This window comes from Alexandromys fortis, unplaced genomic scaffold, assembly GCF_014885135.2.
Source record: "Alexandromys fortis isolate MF-2015 unplaced genomic scaffold, M_Fortis_MF-2015_v1.1 scaffold_106, whole genome shotgun sequence".
In the NCBI taxonomy this organism is placed as follows: Eukaryota; Metazoa; Chordata; class Mammalia; order Rodentia; family Cricetidae; genus Alexandromys; species Alexandromys fortis.
The window spans coordinates 2,001,695-2,020,606 of record NW_026067980.1 but is presented as its reverse complement, the minus strand read 5'-3'; the positions used below and the strand labels follow the sequence as shown (position 1 = coordinate 2,020,606).

The window sequence follows — 18,912 nt, the reverse complement described above, 5'->3', positions numbered from 1 at the left end:
ATATGTTGTGACCCCTTTGGGGGTCACAGCTGATAGCCTGGTCAGATATTTACATTACTATTCATAACAGTTAAAAATGTACCAGGAAAGTTACACTTATGAAGTAGAAACAAAATAATTTTATGGTTAGGGGTCATCGCAACATGAGGAACTGTATTTACAGGTCACAGCATTAGGAATGTTGAGAACCATTGTGTTGTAGTGTACCAGTGTGAAAGAATGAGAAGTAGGGACATAGTTGAGGCCTTGAGGCATCACACCAGAGTTTTGAAAGATAGATGTAGTGTGTCTCCAGCTATGCTCTTCAGATGCTTTCTATGATGCCAGAAATATCATACTATGTGTGTCAGACGTGTGATTATAAATGGTGTGCTCTTGAAATTTGGTGAATGCTAGTAAGAAACTTGATTTTAAATTTCATTCAATTTCAATGGCTGTGCAATCCAGCATGCTCCTAGGAATATTTGTTGGCAGAAGGAAGGGAGGTAGATGCCTTCCCAAATGTAGAGTAGATGACTGGGACTGTGTGAATGGTAGTGTTTGTTTAACATGCCTTTGGGTTCAGTCTCCAGCCCCACCAAAAGGAAAGCAAACAAACTTAGAGGAACTGGCCAGTGTGACTCCTCATGCCACTCTCCATTGTACTAAGGTTTGCCGTCCCCATGTCCCTTTCTATCCCCCCCGAAGACTGCCATTGAATGATACTAGCAGTGACTAGCAAACTATCATTTTCAAGTTTGGATTTTGTTTTGTGACATGTGTACATGTAGCTGTAAAATGCAGTCACAGGCATACCGTAACTTGTGTGGAGGTCTGAGGATAACTTCAGGAGTTCAGTTCTTTTACTATGAGATCTGGGGTTTGAACTTGGGATGTCAAACTTGAGAGCAAGTGCTTTAACTCACTGACTCTTGCTAGCCCAGAGTTTGTGTTCTTTGTGGGTGTTCTTAACACCTATTTCTTCACCTTTGGTTTGGCAAGAATAAACTGAGAATGTAATTTAAATTCTGCCGTTAGGCTCATGAGCTAGTACTAAGAACTGAATTTGTGCTTAATTGGTTTTTGCTATATCCAGAGATGTTTTCCAATACTTACATCTCCTTAAGCACTGCACAGAATCTGAATATCACTTGAATAAACTTAAAGTGAACCTTTACATGCATATTGAATAGTACCATTCTAAGAGAAAGTTTGGGATCTCTACATCCATTTGATGAGGCTGTTTTTACCTATTGTCATTCTCTTAGCACAATTTTTTTTATTTCAGTGATTAGCATGTAGGTACTTTAATCAAAGATGTAAAAGTTTATATCCAAAATCCATACAGTTAGGGCCAACAGACTTTATACAAAAAGCATAGCTGATAGTAATAGCAATAGTGTCTAAGATACAAATTCCTAGGGATTTTAAGTAAAATAAACAGTCCTCAGCTCTAAACTATGTTACTTCTTTATAAATGACTGCCCTGGAAGAATAGTAACAAATAGACTCTGACAGATCTGCCTCTTGTTTCCCATCATGAGAGCCCCCTCTCTTGTTTCCCATCATGAGAGCCCCCTTCACTATCTGTGTGTCTTTTCTGGCTCTGGAGGTAAATATGTTACTCTAGGTGCTTTCTCAGCACCTTATCACTGGTTACTTGTATACATCCTAATTTTCAGAAATCAGGAGTTCACAGTGATTCATTGAAGCAGTTTAAAATCTAATTTTTTTCCCCTCAGGATTTTTTTCACTGGGAATTTTCCTAGTGTGTTTGCATTCATAGTTTACTCTGTCCTTTTGTTTAATTTATTCTTTTAGATTTTTCAGGTAAACAGCAATATTGTCTAAATTGAATATTTCTTTAGACCTTACTTCTTAACTTAAAAGCCAGTTACAAGTGATTAATAAAGACATTATGTAGTGCTTGTGAAAGTTTCTTGTAATAAACTTTCAAGAAGAATGGTTGGTAATTTTCATAATAGAAACTTCTAATCATTTATTTGTCTTTTACAGAACAAAGCTAAAAAACCAGGAATATGAAACTTTAGATCATCTGGAGTGTGATCTGAATTTAATGTTTGAAAATGCCAAACGCTATAATGTTCCCAATTCAACTATCTATAAGAGAGTCCTGAAATTGCAGCAAGTCATGCAGGTATGTTGCTGTTTGTTGTATCATTGAATTAGTTTTATGTGATTGGAATGTCCTTTTCAGATATGTGTCCCTTATCTCCACCCTCAGAATATTGAATCATTTGTTTCCGCTACAAATATTGTTGAATGTTTTTTAGATTTATCGGAGCCATATAGAGAAGAAAGAATATTTTAAGTACCATAAATATTGTACTAGAGGGAGCAAGGATTTGGCCCAGTGGAGAGAGCCAGTTTCAGTGTTCAGAAAGTTACCCTTCAATTCCACATGGTAATTGTTCTGTCTGCAGTTTATTCTTTTTGGTTCTAGACTTTGTTGATATGGGGTAGTCTTTTAGGACCTGGTAGCATACACCTGTGATCCCAACACCCAGGAGGAGGCTGAGGCAAGAAGATCCTAATTTTCCAGCCAGGTTGTGCTATATATAACAAGACCCTGTAGTGTACACATACACACACACACACACACACACACGCGCACACACGCGCACACACGCGCGCGCGCGCGCGCTTTAGGGTTACTGATTTTGGCAACAGGACATCTGAATGCTAATTGATCATTGTAACATCCAAGAGTTTGTCAGATCTCTCATAGCATACCTTGGAAAGAACTAGATGCTATTGATCATCTAGGGGTTTTTAAGACAAAAAGGTAGATATGAAATACAGATTAACCCAGGCTAGCAAGGTGGTGGTGGTACACGCCTTGAATCCCAGCATTTGGGAGGCAGAGGTAGGCAGTCTCTGAGGTCGAGGCCAGAACTCTGAGTGAGTTCCAGATTAACACTTACATTTGAGGTTTTTTGTTCTTGTTGGGTTTTATTTGCTTTTTCATTTGTGTGGTGGCAGGGGGCTGGTCAGGTTACAGTTTGTAGGAGTCAGTTCTCTCCTCCCATGTGAGTTCAGGAAAACTCAAGTTATCAGACTTGGACCAAATTCTTTACTTGCTGAACCATTTTGCTGGCCTCTGTCTCACTGTTTTTGGTTGACTATTTCTGGAAACAAGAGTAGCCTTGAACCAAGAAGAAGCAAAGGCAATTTTAAGTCAAACATAGAGCCTTTTTTTTTTTTTTTTTATGATCAGTACTGCTTTCTCAGTGCTGTGAATTTCAGATATCTTTGCTGTAGTTAGTCTGTTCTCTAAGATTGCTGTGCTTGGGCTTTTCAACTGTGTCTGCAAAGTAGCTTTAAAAGATGTGTAATGAAAGATATAGCTAGATTTTCACCTCTCAGTTTTAAACTTTTTTTTTCTTTGCCATACTGCTCCTTAGAAATCAGATGCCAAAGGCCCCCCTCTAAGTTAACGTAACTTAACCATGGCCTGCAGGGCCAGCCAACCCCACAGCTCGTCTCGGAACTTCTAACTATACCATGCCATTGACAGTCATAAATGCTCTAGGTAGCACTGTGTTTTAGTTTGATTCCATTTTTTAGCCTACTTTTCTGTCACACAGGCTTTTGTTAAATTAGGTTATTAAAAAATAGTTGGAGACTGTTCAGTTTTATGTATCCTATGTGAGGTGGTACCTCTCTAAATGAATGTGATATGCCTAGTTCTTTAACATCCATATATTCATAGAATGCCTGACAGTGTGAGGCTCACTCCTGGCATCTACTCTATTTCAGGCAAAGAAGAAAGAGCTTGCCAGGAGAGATGACATTGAGGATGGAGACAGCATGATCTCTTCAGCCACTTCTGATACTGGTAGTGCCAAAAGAAAAAGGTATATGATCTTCTCATATCTGGAGCCAGCTGAGTTCTTACTTATTGTATTTTAGATAAATGCAGAAAAAATGTAAGCTATGAAGTATGAGTTCTTCTAAAAGCTTTGATAGTATGTATTTTCCAGTGTATTTGTAAGTTGATAGTATTTTCTTTTTCACAAGTACCATATTGCTTTTAGATGACAGAAAAATGACATGTAGCTTAGAGAAACATACTATTCTTTTTGCTGTCCAGATTTTTTTTTAAGGTGGCATTTTCAAAGTGCCACTTAAATCTTAGATAATTGTTTCTTAGTGAGTTGCAGAAATGGAGTAGGAATGAAAAAGGTAAGGAGTAAGTCACCTCTGCTGCTGCTGCAGTGAAATAAGTCACTGTTCTGATTGTTGCTTTTCATCATTAACTTGGTCTTCACTTAGGGTTTTGAGACTATCAAGTCATAGCTGTTGTAGGCAATAAAAATGTTAAACTGATTATTTGGGTGTTTGTTTTGTTTTTTCCTAACTATCCTCTCAACTTCCCTAATCCTTTTCTTCTCCTCACTGGTTAAGAAGAACTTACCTGGGATTCAGAAGTTAGGCTCTTATAAGGAATCATACAAGACCATCTCTTGGAATTTCTCTGGCCTGATCATTGTGGAACACCATATTCTTCCTGAAGATTTACATTCTTTGTAACAGCAGTCAGTTTGGGAGGATCCCTTGAACAAGGAATAAGCTAATCATTAATAGCAGGAGGGCTTGACAGACTCAGAATTGAATGAAGAAGCCAATTCATTTTTTGACATATTTCTGTATTTGCATTAAAAAAGATCTACTAAAATCAGAAGGTTTTGAAATGTGACTCAGGAGCCAAAAGCTGCCCTGTCTTTCCCTCTCAAACAGCAATTGGGAACAGTTTTTAACTTGGAAAATAACTGCAAAGCTATGCGGTATTAGCTAAATTAGTTGGTGTACCCTGAGATGCAAGTCTCCTCCATTATTGGCCTGTGAATTTCATCCTTCCAAGTTCTTAATTCCTTGTTATACCAGGGACAACGGAGGAAAAATGTGAAACCAGATCAGAGACATCAAATCAAGAACATCTTTGAGTAAGATCAGTCACCAATCAAAGATAAAAACTTCTCAGGCAAAAGAAGGTAATGGAGGCAAAAGTGATGGTGCAGTTAGCACCAGCATTGGAGGAAATGATTTTAAATAAGTTGAGTGTTAGGAAGCAGTTCCAAGGAAGCATTAACCTAGACTAGGTACTTAAAAAGTACATATCTCTAGGGCCTGTAGTTTGTGGTATAGTTCAATTAGATGAAGTTATTGCCCTTCAACTTCCTATAAAAAGAATACTAAGCTATAAGTTATTAAAATTACTAGATCACATTTCAGACAAAAGTCGCCTTGTGAATAGGTTTCCTAGGAAATGGTTCATACAATAAAGTGGAAAAAAGTGGCAGAACCATAAGTTTTCTACCAAAACAATTAAAAAAAAAAACTGTCCCAGTTTTGGGCTCCAAGCATGCATGGTTATTAAAAGACTGAGAATTCAGTCCTATTGGTCAGTGACAAAGTAATAAACTTTAGTTAGACGGTTTTGATAATAAGAGCATTTCAGCAGGAGTCAAGAAACATGAGATTGGCCAGAGGTGTCAGAGCCATGTTTTCCAAATACCACTCTACTCCTCAATAATGTATATGATTCTATTTTTGCTTTGTGGTTTTTTTTTTATACTGAAAGTCTGAAAAAGAAAATGATTTGTGGCTGTGTAATCTTTTCATTCTGGAAATGCATCCTTTCCCCTGCCTTCTACCGAAAAATCTGCTTTCTGTTTTCTGTGTTGAAATGTTTCAAGTGTTATGATCTTTTATCTTTTGGACCAAATAATCTTCTTTCTCAATCATGTTTGGCTTATGCATGACCCTCCAATGTTGCTTATTTTATTTCTCTTCACATGTATTGTTTGTTTCTGCTTTCCCAGGAATACTCATGACAGTGAGATGTTGGGTCTCAGGAGGCTATCCAGGTGTGCAGACCTTTTTTATGCATAAACATACTTTTAAAAGTGTAATCCTTCTGTGACATGGTCAGTACTGACACTATGAGAAGAAAAACCTTATGCATGTGAAACAAGTGTTTGTAGTACCAGTTTATTTTATGAGTAAAGAGAAGTCTTGTTAGTGTGTCAAAATTAGCCTCCATATGTCCGTTACTTCCTTCAATTTGTTGCTGACTTCTTTCCATGGGCAGACAGCCTCCTCACTTATCATTGTGACTGTGCTTCTTTAGCAAGAGGTAGAGGGCTTGTGGTGCTGATTGCATCTCAGAAATGTCTTGCTGACTGAGATGGTGGAAAGGTCAGAATCAACATTGGCAATCCAGCTATCAGTACCTGTGGGCACTTGGGCATCGTTTTGGGCTAATGCTTCTTTGTCTCTGATCTTATCTATATCTTACTTCTTAAAAGCATCCATTTCTTTAAGGCATCTTTAGTATATTGCTTAGGATTTTCAGTACAACCTATAAGCTGCCATGATACAGTGATAAATGACCATCAAATAGTTTTTTTTTAGATGTATTTGCATTAAAAATGATCTACTAAAATCAGAAGGTTTTGAAATGTGACTCAGGAGCCGAAAGCTGCCCTGTCTTTCCCTCTCAAACAGCAATTGGGAACAGTTTTTAACTTGGAAAATAACTGCAAAGCTATGCGGTATTAGCTAAATTAGTTGGTGTACCCTGAGATGCAAGTCTCCTCCATTATTGGCCTGTGAATTTCATCCTTCCAAGTTCTTAATTCCTTGTTATACCAGGCTGGCTTCAAATTGATCGTGATTTTCCTTCCTGAGTCTTTTGGATGCTCTGATTACGGGAATGAGCCTCAACACCTAAGAATGCCTCGAACTCCAGTCCCAGACAATCTTAACACCCTCTTCTGGTCCCTGAAGGTATCCCAAGCACATGGTGCACAGACATGCATGTAGGCAGAACATCCATACAAATAAAATACATGCACACGCCTGAACACAAATGGCATACAGTCTCTCACACACACACATATACACATGCCTGAACACACGTGTGAATGCACACATGCATGAATACAATACACTTGCAAGCACATGCAAGCATTAATAAAGGTAATAAAAAAGAAAATGGCCAGAAATGTGGGGTGAAGGGAGCTAAAGTTTCTATACTTTTATAATACAGATTTGTCTCATTCCATAAAGTATATGAAACTTTCAGAAGCCTTCCATGTAATAAGGTTCATGGTACATATTAGAGAGAGATAAAAATAGCAGCCACTAAAGTTAACACAGTTGTTATAGAAGGTCAGCCTTGAAGTTTGACTGGACTGGGGTGGTTTCAGTCTCAAAGACAGTATGTAAGGATTTAGAAAACTGAAAACAAAGCAACAAAACTGGATTTGTTCAAAACAGGTCGTGTGTGACCCTAGTAATAATTTTGTTTGCCAATTATATATTGTTCATGATATACATAGAGAAAGGAAATTGCAGTTACTAGATTAGAACAATTATTTATATATAGTTATATTCATATTCTGGATATATTCCATTCATAGCTACTAAGTGTTAGGATGATTGGCATTGAGAGAATGAACCATTTGCTAATTTACTTGATAAAATTCAGTTAAAAACTTTGTCTTTTAAAATCTCTTTAAAGTTGGTCACAGATGCTGTCCCAAATGAAAAGGGTTGTAGCTTCATGCAGAACAGTCTCCTGATAATTGGGAATGGTCTGCTGGGTGCGGGAAGATAAGAAAGTTACCCTGGTTCAGATCTGGCCTTTGACTTAAGTGTTCTGCTTCTTGCAACTTCAGAAACGAGGAAATGGTTTCTTTTTTAGTTAATTAGTGAGCTCTTTTAAGCCTAGCATTTCAAAACTCATTTCTTGCATCTTCTTTTTAAAGTCAAGTTCTACATGTTAGACATTTCTAGACAAGCCACTTGTGACTTGGTTTTTAAATATGGCATCTGTAACTTTTGATTCGAGTTCTGAAATATTGTCTCAGTCCCTGAAAATTAAAGTTGTCTTGTTTCAATGTGGAACTCTGCCATTTTGGAGCTTTGTCCCTCTTAATAGTATCCATTAGCTACAGACCTAGAAATCAAGAACACATTCTCCACATCATCATCCCATATTGCTTCTTTGACGAAATATTATCCACTAGATGAATCATCTCCTAGGTTAGCTAACAACTATTTACTTGACCGAGAGACAAAGGGTATGAAGGAGATGTTTGTAGAATGATCACAGGGCCACAGAGGAGGAGGGCAGCCAGAGTAAAGACATGATAATAATGGAACTAATTCTGGGAGCCAGAAATTCTTTTTTTTTTTTTCCTCTCCTACTTAGGCTGCTTGCAGTTTGTCATGAGCTCCCATCATGCCAGGTAGACATTACTGAGACTGAAGGGTGTCTCGGTTTTCTTTTCTTGTTTGTTTTTTGTTTTTTGAGACAGGGTTTCTCTGTATGGCGCTAACTTTCCTGGAACTCTGAAACTTGTTCTGTAGACTGGGCTGGTCTCAAACTCACAGATCCACCTATTTCTGCCTCCTGAGAACTGGGATTAAAGGCGTGTGCCATTACTGCCTGGCCAGTGTCTGGGTTTTCAATTGCTGATTATTCTTTACTTGAACACACACACTATACATACACAAATGTATACATGATCTTTCTCTGCCCTCCTTTCTTCCCCCCCCAACCCTGCCCCCATCTCATGTATATCAGGTTTGCCTAAATTTGCTATGAATGCAAAGATGACCTTGAAATCCTGAACCTCTTGCCTCCACCCCCTAAGTGCTAGAATGACAAATGTGCACATCCATGTGTGGGCTTCTGTTTCTGGTGTTTAAATCAAATTGAGGCAGGGTCATCCTGACCCAGGAGAGAGGGAATAGTCTGAGGACAAGGCTTAGAGACTCATATAGCCATATAATTCTTTTCAGTAATGAATTTCCCTCCCCTTAAAAGGTGGAAAACAACTAAACCGTACTCTACATACTATATTATAGGATTGGAGCAGGTGTTTGCAGACTAGAAACTAAATTGTAAGTCATCTCCTTTTTACATACCTGACCACTTGGAGACTGCTGGGCAGACTAGCTAAAGTTATCCTGATAGCGTAATGCAGTTGTCCAGAAATCAAACTAGAAAATAAACTCTTTTAGGCCTTGAACATTTCACTTAGCCTCTGAGTTGGTTTTCTCAACAATTAAGTAAGGTCTTAATTAAGTAGGACCATTTTTAACCTCTGGTGTTCATCTTTGATCTTTGTACTTTGTTCTGTACCACTCATACCAGTTTTTCAGGATCTTATCTTGATTGTGGACTCTGAAGGAAAGACAGAAATACATGCTGAAGGCTAAAATGTAGAGAAAGCTTAGATGTACCACACACTACTTGAAGCTACTTTGAATTAGACAGAGATGCTGGGTAAAGGAATAAGTAGGGACTGACCCTTATATGATCAATGCCAGAGAGATCTGTGCCCTCATGAAGACGTTTGTTTGGTGGGTTGTTTTGTTTTGTTTTGTTTTATTCCTGGCATCCAGAATACTCTGTTTAGGAGTAGGCATCTTAAAAGATGAAACACTGTTGGGTTGTTTTGTTTTGTCTGTGCTTAAAATGGAATAGCTAGTTTTATTGCATTGTATTTCAGTTTGTGATTAAATTTTATTTTCTTATGGTTTCACACACTGTCTTTTGTTCAGCATTACATTTTGAGAGCTATTCTAAACAGGTTTGTCACTGGTTGCTCCTGCCAGGATCATTATTTTAATCAGGATCATTATTTTAATCATTTGTAAGTTTTCCTAATATTCTCTTGTACCTTTCCAGGGTGCTTACTATGTTTATGGCACATCTAATCAATATATTGTAATTATTATGAAGTACCTGCCACAAATAAATTTTATTTCATGGTCACCCTTGGATAAAGAAAACTGACCCTGTTGTTTTTTTTTTCCCCTTTTCTACCTTCCCCCTCAACAGTAAAAAGAACATAAGAAAACAGCGAATGAAAATTTTATTCAATGTTGTTCTTGAAGCTCGAGAGCCAGGTTCAGGCAGAAGACTTTGTGATCTATTTATGGTTAAGCCATCCAAGAAGGACTATCCTGATTACTATAAAATCATCTTAGAGCCAATGGACCTGAAAATAATTGAGCATAACATCCGAAATGACAAATATGCAGGTGAAGAAGGAATGATGGAAGACATGAAACTCATGTTCCGAAATGCCAGGCACTACAACGAGGAGGGCTCCCAGGTAATGAGAGGAATCCTAGAGGGAATACTTTTTTCTTTTTGTAAAATAATGTGTCTTGAAAGATCAGAACTAGGTTCATTTTTCTCCCCTGCCCCTCCGTGTGTGTGTAAGGAAGGTAAGAGGTGAAGTCTTCCTTAGTCACTTTTTGTCTTATCTCATTGACTCTCAGCTAGACTGACTGGCCAGCAAGCCATAACATGTATATGCACATGCCTTTAAACTCAGTACCATGGAAGAGACAGGAAGATCCTGAGAGCTTGCTGGCCAGCCAACCTAGATGAAAGTCAGGGAGATAAGACAGAGCATGATTGAAGAAGATACATAGTACCTTCCTTTGGTTTTCTTTTTTTTTTTTTCCTTTTTTTTGTTTGTTTGTTTTTAGATTTATTAAGTATACAGTGTTCTGCCTTCATGTGTCCTTGCACATGAAGAAGAGGGCACCAGACCTCATTACAGATGGTTGTGAGTCACCATGTGGTTGCTGGGAATTGAACTCAGGACCTTTGGAAGAGCAGTCAGTGCTCTTAACCACTGAGCCATCTCTCCAGCCCCCTTCCTTTGGTTTTCTATGCACTTAATGGTACCTAAATTTTTATCCTGCTTTGTGTTGGGGAGATGGCTTAATCTGTAAAGTACTTACTCTGCATGCATGAGGACCTATTAAGTTCAGGTCCCAAAACCCAGTGTAAAAAAAGTTTGGTATAGTAGTACATACCTGTAATCCCAGTGCTGGAAGGTAAGGCCAGAGGAACCTTGGGACTGTCAGTCAGTTTAGCCAGATTAATGAGTCCCAGGGTCATTGAGAAGGCGCTATCTCAAAAAATAAAAATAAAATAGTGGAAAAGTGATCAAGAAAGGCACCCAACATCAATCCTGACCTACATATACGAATACACACGCATGCAAAATAAAGAGCTATGTGTATTGGTGTATACTGGGAAACAGAGTTCTAGGCCAGCCAAACTATGTAAGAAAGACTTGTTCTCAAAAAACCAAAATGATGATGATACTAATAAAGAGATGAATGTTTAAATTCATCCTGTTTTACCAGTTTCTATATGAGAAAATTTTCCTGCTTAAACCTTAGTTTAATTTATGTATTTGTATATAATTTAGAAATAATAATAACAGCACTTACTCTGGTGTTTTGAAAGATATTAAAGGGATATAAAAGAAATAACTTGCTGGGTGGTAGTACTGCACACTTTTATCTTTTATTATTTATTTTTAAGGATTTTTTAAAGATTTATATTTTTTTATGTGTATGAGTATTTTCCTGTATTGTATATATTTCACATGTGTGCCTGATGTTAAGGTCAGAAGAGGATGTTGGGTCCCTTGGAGCTGGAGTTGCAGATGAGCTGCGTGACATGGGTGCTGGGAACTGAACTCATACAAGAGCATTATTCACTCTCACTGCTGAATAGTGTCTAACCCCTTTTTCTTTTTTGGGCGCATGAGGAAGAATCAGTTGAGGCCAGGACTTTTATGTATTCTCTGCCTCTTAGCTTTATCTTTAGCCCATGATTTTTAATTCTTTTTCAGTAAAACCAATTTGTATGATCCTCCTTCAATATATTTTCTATTATCTTTAATCTATTTTAAATACTCAAAAATAAAATGTTTTCAAACTATTTCTTTTGTTCTGCTCTTAATTTGAAGTATACACACTAAAGATACTTGTAAATTGAAGAAATAGGCCTTTATATAATGAGAGTTATACTGTCTTCAGTATACCCAGCTACTGTACATCCTTGAGAGAGATAGTCAGAGAAGAAAAGTCACATTCCTTCTGCCACTCTGCTCTTGTGGGCATTCAAGGGAATGCAGCCTCTGCTGGGGAGATAGGAGACAACTGTGGACCAAGACCATTGAGTAAGGAACATATAAATGTGTTTTGGAACTTCAGTAAAAACCTGCAAAACTGAGACTCAGAGAGATGATTCAGTGGTTAAGACCACTGACTACTTATTCTTCCAGATGAATGATTCAGTTCCCAGCATCCAGGTGGCACTCACAATCCTCTGTTACTACACTCCCATCAATCCAGTATCCTCTTCTGGCTTCTGCAGAATCAGGCACAAACATGTGCAGGATCAGCACCCAGACACATGAAATAAAAATAAGTCTATATAACTTCTATCACAGTGAATCTCAGATACTAGCTCGCATTTCTTTTCCTTCCTTCCTTCCTTTGTTTTTTTTTGTTTTGTTTTGTTTTGTTTTGTTTTAGACCAGGTTTCCCTGCCATAATAGCCCTAACTGACCTGGAATTTGCTCTGTAGACCAGACTGTCCTCAAACTCACTGAGATCTGCCTGCATCTGCCTCCCTAGTGCTGGGATTAAAGGTGAGGGTCACCATGCTTGGGCTTACTAGCATGCATTTCTATACATTAGAATCACCATGAGGTGGTAATGTTATTGTTCTGAAGAGAACAAAATGTTTAGTATTAGCTGTCCTAAACAGTATTCTAAACACTCACACATATTCATCATTTTTTTATTTGTTCAGTTGGTGTTTTTGCACTGTAATTGATGCCAGCCTCAAACTTGTAATTTTCAGCTTCCTGAGTGCTGAAAATTAATTTATTTATCACCGCCTTCAGAGAGATAAATACTTCTTTAATTATAATGTGTTTTAGGAAATAATCTTAAGTGTATTTTTGGAATGTAGGTATACAATGATGCTCATATCCTGGAGAAATTACTCAAAGATAAACGGAAAGAGCTGGGACCACTACCTGATGATGATGACATGGCTTCTCCCAAACTTAAGCTGAGTAAGTCTGCTTCATAGTTGGCTCTTCAGTTCAGTCTGCCAAACAGAGATTGCTGAGTTCTTGACATTTCTTTAGTTAAATGATGACTATGTTTTTATTTTCTGGCACTCTACTGTTAGGAATCCTTCTTTTCCACATGTTCACTCTGACTGTGCTTTAAGTAAACAAGAGTTGTAGTAAGTGGATCACTGGTAGAGCGCCTCCGAGAGGTATCTTGTCTTTCCAGACTACCGTGGGCTAAGCACATCTGCAACTCTGTGCCCGTCTTACTTTATGTTTTATTTTACTGTAGCTCAAGAACAGTGGAGATTGAACTTCTGAAGTTGTGTCAGAATGAATCCTCTCTCATTACTAGCTTATGTGTTATTCATACACCTTTAATCCCAGCCCTTAGGGACTGAGGCAGAAGAGTGGAGAGTTCACCAACTGAGTTGTATAATGAGACTTAGTCTGAAAAAAGTGTATATACATATATATTATTGAAAAGAGTAGGGTTTTTTTTCCAGATCTTTTGTCTATAAGATCTATCTCACTGAAGATAAACTGATTACTGTGTTTTTACAAATCATTTGGGATGGCCCCTTTCTTAAGGTTGTACTACCAGCTGTGTAAAAATTTATGCTTACACATTTTATCTGCTTAACATTATATTACATCTCTCTCTTCAGGTAGAAAAAGTGGTGTTTCTCCTAAAAAATCAAAGTACATGACTCCAATGCAGCAGAAACTAAATGAAGTATATGAAGCTGTAAAGAACTACACAGATAAGAGAGGTCGCCGCCTCAGTGCTATATTTCTAAGACTCCCCTCCAGATCAGAGCTACCTGACTACTATCTGACCATTAAAAAGCCCATGGACATGGAAAAAATCCGAAGTCACATGATGGCAAACAAGTACCAAGATGTAGATTCTATGGTAGAGGACTTTGTCATGATGTTTAATAATGCCTGTACCTACAATGAGCCAGAGTCTTTGATCTACAAAGATGCTCTTGTCCTACATAAAGTTCTCCTTGAAACTCGGAGAGACCTGGAGGGAGATGAGGATTCTCATGTCCCAAATGTGACCTTGCTGATTCAAGAACTTATCCATAATCTTTTTGTGTCAGTCATGAGTCATCAGGATGATGAAGGAAGATGTTACAGTGACTCCTTAGCAGAAATTCCTGCTGTGGATCCAAACTTTCCCAACAAACCTCCCCTTACTTTTGACATTATTAGGAAGAATGTTGAGAGTAATCGCTATCGGCGACTTGATTTATTTCAGGAGCATATGTTTGAAGTATTGGAAAGGGCAAGAAGGATGAACCGGTATGTTTTCAAAGCCTTTTCTTTATGATGACAATATGTGATGTTTCATGCAAAACAGATAAAGGAATTCTGCTTTGATGCACTTTTCTACCTTAGGTATGTTGTCATAGTGAGTAGCCTGGTATCCTGAGTTCTCGGTAGGCAAAACTACTTTTTTTCCGCTTTACAACGTTAGGGGTCATCAAAACTATCAAAAGCGGGTGCGTTCTATAAAGTGTCAGAATGAGTACCAGTGAAAGGAAGACAAAATTGAAGCTCTTGTGCAATGCAGAAACCTAAAATACAGCCATTCACAGAACATGCCTTTTAAAGGCTATGTAATACAGTTTGTAATAGAAATTAAAAGTAGGATTTTTCTTTGAATGTCTAAGAATTAGTCCAAGAATGCTTTAAGTGAATTAAAGAGCTTTGAGTTATTTTCTGAGGTTAGACTGGTCTAAATCCAGCCATTTTTTAAAACTATTTATTTTTATTTTATATGTACAGATAAATGTTCTGCATGTATGTCTGTGCACCAAACATGTACAGTGCCCACTGAGGCCAAAAGAAGGTGTTGGTTCCTCTAGGACTGGAGTTACAGATGTTGTTAGCCACCATATAAGTGCTGGAACTTGAACCTGAGTCCTTTGTAAAGAGCAGTTAGTTCTCCTAACTTTGAACTATTTCACTATCCCCCTAAATCTCTATTTCAAGTACTAAGAAAGTCTTTTTGCTTTTAATCTTATTTATCAATTTTTAATTCATTTATTTTCCATCGGGCCACAGTTTCCCCTCCTTCCTCTCTTTCCAGTCCCCTCCCCATTGTGTCTTAACACCCCCCCTACCCATTCTACTCCATTTCTGTTCAGCAAAGGGCCAGCCTCCCATGCATATCAACCAAACATGGCATATCAAGTTGCTGTAAGAATAAACACTTCCCATTTATTAAGACTGGACAAGGCAACCCAGTATGAGAAATAGGGTCCCAAAAGTCTATAAAAGAGTCAAAGACAGTTGCTGCTCCTACTGTTAGGGATTCCCACAAGAAGACCAAGCTATACAGCTGTTTTATATGTGCAGAGGACCTAGATCCGTCCCATGCAGGCTACCTGGTTATTGGTTCAGTCTCGGCGAGCCTGTACAGCCCAGGTTAGTTGATTCTATATGTGTAGATTTTATTAATAAATAAATAAATTCATATGAAATACACATGTGGATTTCTAGAATATTCTTACTTCATCACCACTTACCCTACCCACTAGTGCTCTCCGTAACTGTAATAGAAGGAACGTGAGCAGTGAATAAGCAGGAATCTGACATAGGTGGTCCTGGTTTGTTCACAGAGCATTCAGGAACAGCATGATACTGAGTTGTGACAGTTGACCACTGTGGTAGCAATATTCCTAAAAAGTGCTCTGGTTCCCTTGCAGGTAGAAAGACTGCATAGAAAGACAAGTGTAAGAACTTCTTTGTAGTCTTAATTATTTTGTTTTACAGAATGTCTGACTTACCTGAAAAGATTACTTAACAGCTGAAAGAAATTAAAAGTTGGTTGTTTTCCCTCTTGAATTCTTGAATTTTTGTTCTTGCACAGTGAATAACTGCTTTCTTGGGTTGACAAATTCTTGTTTCTTTTTTTGTTTTTGTTTTGTTTGTTGTTGTTTTTTGTTTTTTGAAGCACAGTCTCATTGTATAGCCATGGTTGCCCTGGAGTTCAGAGACCTGCCTGACTGTGCCTCTTGAATGCTGGGATTAAAGTTATATACCACCTTTCCCAGTTTTTTTATTTTACTGCGCTCTTGACAGAATTTCATTATTTACTTTTTTCCCCCAACAGAATGTTTTGGAAAATTATAATTATATTGCAGCAGTCTTTGTTTGTTTTGTATTTTTGTTTTTTGAGACAGGGTTTCTCTTTAGCTTTTTGGAGCTTGTCCTGGAACTCACTCTGTAGGCCAGGCTGGTCACGAACTCACAGAGATTCACCTGCCTCTGCCTCCCAAGTGCTGGGATTAAAGGCATGGGCCACCACTGCCTGGCCAGAAGTCTTTCAAGAACAATCAAAACAAAGATTAATAAATAAATTCTTCACAATACTTTTTTAATGAGCAAAATTAAAGGCTATCTCATGTGTTTAGTGGTTTGTACAAAATTTAATTGCATCAGGTGTCCTGATGAAAATATAAATTTACCCTCTTGATGTAATACAAATTTACCAGATGTTTATTTTTCCCACTAAAATTGTAAGCTTTTATGAAATTCAAGAACAACTTCAAAATGGTATCTTAAGGGCTTCTTCCTTTAGTAAATTTTATTTTTATTGCTCCTAAAAGTATTAGTATCTCCGGATCTTCAGAACATGTTTCTAGATCCTCTCCAGAATATCCTTAGGTTATTCTGTTACGGCAGTGTTACTTCTTTGCTAGTTCTCTTTGTTGATAGGGTAGACACCCAAAGTATCTCTGATGTCTGATGCTCTAGTGTCAAGTATCAGAAGACAGCTAGCTGATTGGCCCTGCTTTGCCTGCCATACTCCCCTAACCAGAATGTCTACTTCCCTGTTAATAATACATTGTCAGCACACCTGGTGATTTGTACCTATAATCCCTACACTTAGAAGGAGGATCATACAAGTTCAGAGTTAGCCTAGACTCCCTACACAGTTCCAGGTCAGCTTGGGCAATAAAGTGAGACTAATGCCTCAATAAAGCTTATTTTTATAGTTTCCTAATAATGAAGAAAGAAGCTGAGAAAAATTCTGAGTATAGCACCTAATTTTTTTCCTTCTTGCAGTATTCGTATCTGCCAATTTCTCCCAAATCAGTTACTATTGAGAAATTAAAATTTAAATTAACTATTAGACCTATACTTGTTATTACCGTCTATAAATGTGGGTCTGCATTTAAGGAAATAGATTCAGCCTTGGTGCAGATGGTGGTGGTGCATGCCTTTAATCCCAGCACTTGGCAGGCATAAGCAGGTGGATTTCTAAGTTTGAGGCTATCCTAGTCTACAGAGCAAGTTCCAGGACAGCTAGGACAACACAGAGAAACCGCTCCTTTAAAAAAAATAGACGCAAGTTAAGGATTGACTGGACTTGGTCAGGGGCAATAGTACAGCTCTTAATTCTGCCAGCTCCTTCTGCCGTGCTTTGTATGTCTGAGAAAAATTAGTCCTTTTTTTTGACACGAGTAAGAAAGGAGGCGTGCCTTGGGAAAAAGGAAATCAAGTCAGAACGCAGATACTCAATAATGCATTCAGTTTTTCATTTATTCTTTGTTGTTGTTGTTGTTAAGATAGGGTCTCTTATAGCTCAGACTGGTCTCAAATTCCCTATGTAAATAAGGGTAACTTTGAACTCTTGATCCTCCTGCCTCCACTTCCCAAGTGCTGGATCACAGACATGCATGGCTCAGATACTCTGTTTTAACAGACTTAATGGGGGCGCCCTTCTAACTGAGCCAAAATATCATTCTTATATCAGTGAACATAGTGAAGCATTTGCTAGGATTTAGCATGCAATTGGAGTGCTATGGAAGAAGCAGTTCATGTGTCAATGGATATTCTTAATTCCATTATAGGACAGATTCTGAGATTTATGAAGATGCAGTAGAGCTCCAGCAGTTTTTTATTAGAATTCGTGATGAACTCTGCAAAAATGGAGAGATCCTTCTTTCTCCGGCACTCAGCTATACCACAAAACATTTGCATAATGATGTGGAAAAAGAAAAAAAAGAAAAATTACCTAAGGAAATAGAGGAAGATAAACTAAAACGAGAAGAAGAAAAAAGAGGTTGGTTCCTTTTCTCTTATAAAATATGAAGAAATATTGAAGTCTGTCCTAGTAGATGCCACAGTTAGCTTTGGAAGTTTGTGTGATCGAAGATTTAGACTATTGACTATTTCAAATAAGATGCGATCAGATAGAAATGTTGTTGTTATTTGTTTGGTTATCATACTGAGTAAGTTACTTCTGACACAGCTAATATTCCAGGAACAGGCAGTTAAGTGCCAAGTGTGGGAACCTAACGCCACATAATCGAGAGGCTAGTCTGGGGCTCCAGTGCATTCTCAACAGCCTGTGCCTCAGTTGATGCCATACCTTTCGACAATATAGCTTTCTTCTTAGACACTGTGAGAAATAGGCAAGTAGATGAGATTTCAGTTGAACCACATTCCTAGGTTCATTTTAATCATATCAACCTAAAAGTGGTACTTTGAATCCTTTGCCAAGTTTGCAAATATCATAATAATGAGAATTTGTCATTGCAAATCGAGAGTCTTTTATGGTGTGATGAGGGTAGGAGAGAATGAGGCAAGATCTCACTATGTAATCTAGGCTGGTGCCAGTCTTAAAGTGATCCTCCTTGCCGGTGCCCACAATGCTGGGATTATAGACATGCATCAACACACTTGGCAAAATTGATCATTTTGGGTAACATTTCAGTTCTCAATGAAACCTAGAAATATGACTCTTCAAAAGTATATTACTCTATAGCATCAGACCTTAGATATTTTCCCTCGAGATCAGAAAACAAAATTAATTGACTTGAAATATATGTATGAGGGGGTGGGATGAGAATATGCCAATTAGTGAAAATGTCATTTTATCAACATAGAGGTAATTCCAAAAACATCATTTGCTGCTGCTAGAGGGAATACAGTCATTCAGAGTGGTACAGATAATAGGGTCTATATCTTTTCC

General features: G+C 37.9%; 2 protein-coding genes across 44 annotated transcripts in view; one reads left to right on the top strand and one right to left on the bottom strand.

The window, feature by feature from the left end:
• The window catches only part of Uqcc5 (ubiquinol-cytochrome c reductase complex assembly factor 5), a 72,703-nt gene that overhangs the window by 1,316 nt on the left and 52,475 nt on the right, over positions 1–18,912 (bottom strand). The window contains exons 7-8 of the transcript XR_007594614.1: positions 4,418–4,556; positions 2,925–3,145 (exon numbers count right to left, since the gene is read on the bottom strand). The gene's annotated coding sequence lies outside the window, so the exon portion shown is untranslated. The remainder of the gene's footprint in view (positions 1–2,924; positions 3,146–4,417; positions 4,557–18,912) is intronic.
• Pbrm1 (polybromo 1) overlaps positions 1–18,912 on the top strand; it is a 101,287-nt gene that overhangs the window by 36,034 nt on the left and 46,341 nt on the right. For 26 of the 43 annotated variants that reach the window (XM_050158113.1, XM_050158108.1, XM_050158109.1 and 23 more), the window contains 7 exons: positions 1,996–2,137; positions 3,760–3,857; positions 5,826–5,870; positions 9,860–10,136; positions 12,812–12,917; positions 13,586–14,228; positions 17,789–18,000. In XM_050158113.1, the coding sequence (XP_050014070.1) occupies positions 1,996–2,137; positions 3,760–3,857; positions 5,826–5,870; positions 9,860–10,136; positions 12,812–12,917; positions 13,586–14,228; positions 17,789–18,000 (1,523 nt within the window). The remainder of the gene's footprint in view (positions 1–1,995; positions 2,138–3,759; positions 3,858–5,825; positions 5,871–9,859; positions 10,137–12,811; positions 12,918–13,585; positions 14,229–17,788; positions 18,001–18,912) is intronic. The other 17 variants (XM_050158128.1, XM_050158127.1, XM_050158136.1 and 14 more) reach the window with 1 other exon arrangement.